Raw genomic sequence first — 4,897 nt, 5'->3', positions numbered from 1 at the left:
ATATGATTCATCCTATTAAGCTAGGGTTGGTTTTGTTTATGTTCTTATAATGCTATTTTTTCTAAAATTCAAAAAGTACTTTTTATAAAACTTGACTTTCACTCACAGGAAGACTGAAAATACCAGCTGTATGATCATAATATCATGGATGCACAGATGGATATTATTGCATGTTTTATTGAAATTCCATCTAAGATTATAGTTACATGGATGGTGCAATATATATATTAGGCAATTTCTGAAATAATAGAAGAAAACCTTCTTAAAACTAAAGCTAACAGTTTAAAAAAATCAGTATGCAACAATTTGGGCTTCAACTTATTCTTAAATATCTTTTAAAAAAGCAATGGTAGTGGTAAAGTATTTTAAAATGTGTTATGGAAAAATATCACACTGCCTGACAATATATTGTATTATTATAGTATAAAATAAGTAATATTAATTATGTTCCTAGAATATTTTCTGAATAACTGATGCAATACAACAAGGTTGTTGAAATGGTAACGTAACATGTGTAATGTATGTTACATTGTTTTATTCGTCCTTTAATAAAGTGTAAATTCTTTGTCTGCAAAAATTGGTTTTTCATTGATAACAATTAATTATATCATTTTATTCAGTCTTAGGGGTTTCAGAATTCTACTCGTTGTTTGTAACACTGGTTCATTTTATGCAAATTAGCTGAGCATATCCAGTTTTGAGTAAACAAAAGTGCCATAAGAGTAACAAAATAATATATTACAAAACACTGAGAGACCTTAAGACCAGAACAAAGCTGATTGGTACATTTAAATTGATTTAAAACTTAGAAAATGTTATTTTTAGCAAAATTTTGTTATTTATTAACAATTTTCATTAATATTCATGAATATGCAAATTAGTTAATTAACATAAGAATGTTGCCATTAAAAGGCCAATGTTCTACTCCATTTTGACACCATTTTTATTGTTTTATCACCGAAACTGACCAAGATATGACTGATTATCATCTATATGGTCGTCCTTTTCAAAAATGAACGGTTGCCATGGAAACAGTGAAATAGTATATAGTTCAAAAGAGATTTTTCATTGAAACATTTTTATTTTGAAAGAATTGGTCCTGCCGGACAATTTGGTACCTATGACAAAAGTCTAGGGGGTGAATTGTAGACCTCATTGGCTCCCGTACTAAATGCTGTCAATACATATTGAAACGCAGATGCTATTGAGATAGGGCATGTCAGGGAGGGAAGAATGATCAGGACTATTTATCTTTGGACTACTTTTATTTTCGTATAAACATCACTGGTGTGATGATGTAAATTGACACCTTTTCTGAAATCACATGTAAGACGTCATTCACAAAATCAGTGTCGCAGTCCAAAATAACACCTTCTTTGGTACTAAAATGAGTTCAGGACCCAGGACCAGGGATAAAGGGGTCTGCAAATACACAAATAAACGCTGCACAATTCATTTATTTGTCAAAGGCCAATGCTGTGGCCTGCGTTATCAATTTCTCATTCCAATACTTAAAAAATACAAAAACAATAATTTGCAAAATGTACATAAATAATTAAAGCATCAAAAGCAACCTTCTAAATTACCTGTAAATATAGAAATAAAAGCATCTTTAAATATTTATTGTTAAGCATCATCAGAGTTTACAACACATGCTCAATTGTGTGGTGGCTGACTTCTGTCGTTTTGTGTCTCCGGGGCGAGGATACAAAGACACGAGGACAGGAATGGATGAAAACACTGCTGATTTGTCGCGTCTTCCGGGGCGAACACACGAGGACACAAAACACTGAAAGTGAAATATCGAAACTTTACGGGCAACGACATGCGGGGCAAGGCACGAAGAAGTGTTTTTTCGTCCTTTCGGGTCTTCGCCTTCCGCTTCTAATGAGCTGACAGTTTGTACATTCTTTCTTTGCATTCTTACAAGCATAAGTAAAACAAAATATTAAATTACCCTGAAAAAGGATAATTTAGAAATACGCATTTCTATTTAAGGGTGTAATATTTCATGTGAAGATATTGTTTACAAGTTGGTATGCCAAAACTTGTAACAAATTCAAACTATGACTGTGTTTAAAACTGGTGCCTGTTTGAAATTTTGCGCATTTGTTATTGTATTTAAGTTTGTAGTTGTCGTCGAAAATTTATTTTACATATCAGTAGAACATATAAAACTACTAGTATGCAGATTATGACATACATTTTCAGTGTTTCAAAATATATAGAAGACGAAAAGAAGAAGAAGAAGAAGAAGAAGAAGAAGAAGAAAGAAGATGAAGAAGGATCTTGAGTGAAAATTATCCTGTACTTGTTTCGTAAAACTATTTTTAATTAAAATGTCAATTCCAATATGGCTCGATTTGATAGCCTACTAAACAACAGAAGTCAAGGTCTGCATATTCAATGACAAACAACAGTTGACGTGCAGACCGGTAAGACAGCAGTATGACTTCAATTATGACGTCAAATTGCCGTATTACGTCCAGTTGGTTACTTCTCGTATTTAGGAAACCCAGCACGATTTTTATCAAAATTATTCAATGAACATGTAAAAATGAAAACAATCAAGGTTTATTGTGGTTATTCGTCTAATTTACCACGGCTAAACGTTCAGATGTTAAAATATTTAACCTCACTGACTAACGTCCTCGTCGGTCAATACCTGCGCATCTAAACTCTGAACTGTGATAAATCAGGCGACAAACCACTCGAAGGACTTGAGTTTTAGTTAAGTATACAATGTACTTTTCCAGGAATATATCTATAAAAACAAAAGTGGTAAATTTTTAAAAAACTTATAAACAATTGAAAATGTAATTTAAGTATTTCAGATAAATTAGCATATTAGATAGTTGTAAACTACGGAGGTCTGAAATATCCATCAACAGTTTTTGTTAATGCACTTTTTGAAAACGACACAATTTGGCCGTTACGGATCAAAAGTAGGTTTCGTAGTCTTCTTGAGGCCATGAAAAGACGGCAAACTACCATTTGTTTATCTTCGTGTCCTCATGTGCTCAGGGGCGAAGACAAAAGGATACGAAAGAAGTAATACTGCTAATTTCTCGTGTCTCTGTGTTATCATGTGCGCGGGGCGAAGACACGAGTACACAAAACAAAAAGGGTGACGACAATACATTTTGTCATTGGAATATTCCGTGTGTTTGCCCATAAAGTTTCGTTATTTTGCATTAAATGTTGTGTTTCGCATTCTCGTGCCTTCTCCCTGACACCTGAGGACACGAAGAAACGACAAATTAGCAGTTTTGTTACGTCCTGTCGTTTCCTCGTGTCTTCGTCTCCTCGTCCGGAAGACATCAAATAACAAAAATCAGCCACCATATGATTGTGCCCTGAATTCAAGCGCTTTTATCTGTCATCTGCAAAAACATAGGAATATTGAAGATACTCAAACGAAAACTTTAGCCTTTGTTACATTGCAAATTAATATATTATCTAATTCGGAACATACATTCTCCAAACATACATTCACAGAGGAAATAAACCACACAGGAAGCGTTTTTAATGAGGCACTACACGGGTTTTTACCATAAGAATTTAAATTAATTGAGAAATTAATCCTTAGGATAAACTTTCCAGCAGATTCAAGAGTTATTGGTGTTTATTTATGTATAAGAGCACCACTAAATGTATTCCAGTAATTACCACTATGTACCGGGATGACAGGGGCTGTGCATTTTATCCAAACCCTTCCTCCTTTGCTTAGGACAGCGAACGCATCAGAACTGTGACAGCAGTTTCTCTTACCATCATACATATATCCACGTTTAATTTCCGCATTATCTGACATTATTGCAAATCCGACGGCGTCGCCTGAGGGAGTACAAAACTGTACTGTGAAAAAATACGTCCCTTTCACCGGTGCCGTAAATATGCCATTGGTGTTATCATAACCGTTGCCTTCATTCAAAATGGTCTTTTTGTAAATAAATATTTGCCCAGAAACGAACTTCGCATTAGGTTGATCCAGTTCGGCGGCAAATGTAATTGTTGACAAAGATACCGATTCTGAAAAGTGTAAAATGAATAGTGTCACTGACTGTAGCGGTCAGTATTTTCAACATTTTTAAATGCATGACATTAAAATTTATTAAGTGGAAGATATTTGTCCGTATAAAAGTTTACAAAAAGTCTTGTTATTGGACAGGTAGACAAGTACTTGCCTTTGAAATTTTCAACTTCCTTCGCGTACTGACCAATCTGTTTTCTATTAGTTTCTTTCATTTCTTTCAACTCTTTCTTCATAGCTTCCTTTTCGGTTTCCCAATCATGCTTTGTCTGCTCTCTTTCTTTTTTCATATCCTGCAATGTGTCAAAAACAAGTTTTTCGGTCTTCTCAACATCAGTTTTCATTTTCTGCACCAATATCTCGAGTTTTATCATTTTTTCTAAAGTTTTTTCTTCATAATGGAACCGGGAACATTCTGGTTCAGAGGCAAATATAGCATTCCCAAGAAAAAGGGATACGATAACAACTCCATTCATGTTTTCTTGTTTCTGTTGTTTAAATCACAAAAATAAAAGACGTTATTTCAGACTGATTTCTATGTACGTGCTCTTGCCTATGTGTAAAAATGAATGCTGCTCCATTTACTGGAAATCTTACAATAAATTATCAAAGGGGAAGATCACAAAACACTCGACGCATTATCATTTTTATTCCAAAAATATTAGACATTTCCAAAATATGAAGATGTTAATATTCCTTCAACGTCCATTATGTTTTCCGAGGACGCTTGTCAAAGGACAGTACCATTAACTGTTAAAAGGGGTGCGTACCAAAAAGATACTGACTGAATGGCGAACAGTGCAGATCATGACCAGACTGCATGGATGTGCAGGCGGATCATGATCTACACAGGTCGCAAAGGCA

General features: G+C 34.3%; 1 protein-coding gene across 1 annotated transcript; it reads right to left on the bottom strand.

Moving 5' to 3' along the window:
• Positions 1–1,439: 1,439 nt before the first annotated feature.
• LOC123553266 (heavy metal-binding protein HIP-like) lies at positions 1,440–4,591 on the bottom strand. The gene is made up of 2 exons (XM_045343007.2): positions 4,188–4,591; positions 1,440–4,032 (listed from the first exon to the last, which is right to left on the bottom strand). The coding sequence occupies exons 1-2, from the start codon at positions 4,507–4,509 to the stop codon at positions 3,626–3,628; spliced, it is 729 nt and encodes a 242-aa protein (XP_045198942.2). The 5' UTR covers positions 4,510–4,591; the 3' UTR covers positions 1,440–3,625.
• Between the last annotated feature and the right edge of the window lie 306 nt (positions 4,592–4,897).

The sequence above is a fragment of the Mercenaria mercenaria genome, chromosome 4, assembly GCF_021730395.1.
Source record: "Mercenaria mercenaria strain notata chromosome 4, MADL_Memer_1, whole genome shotgun sequence".
NCBI classification, from domain to species: domain Eukaryota; kingdom Metazoa; phylum Mollusca; class Bivalvia; order Venerida; family Veneridae; genus Mercenaria; species Mercenaria mercenaria.
The sequence above is the reverse complement of the archived record's forward strand: the minus strand, read 5'-3'. Positions and strand labels throughout refer to the sequence as shown.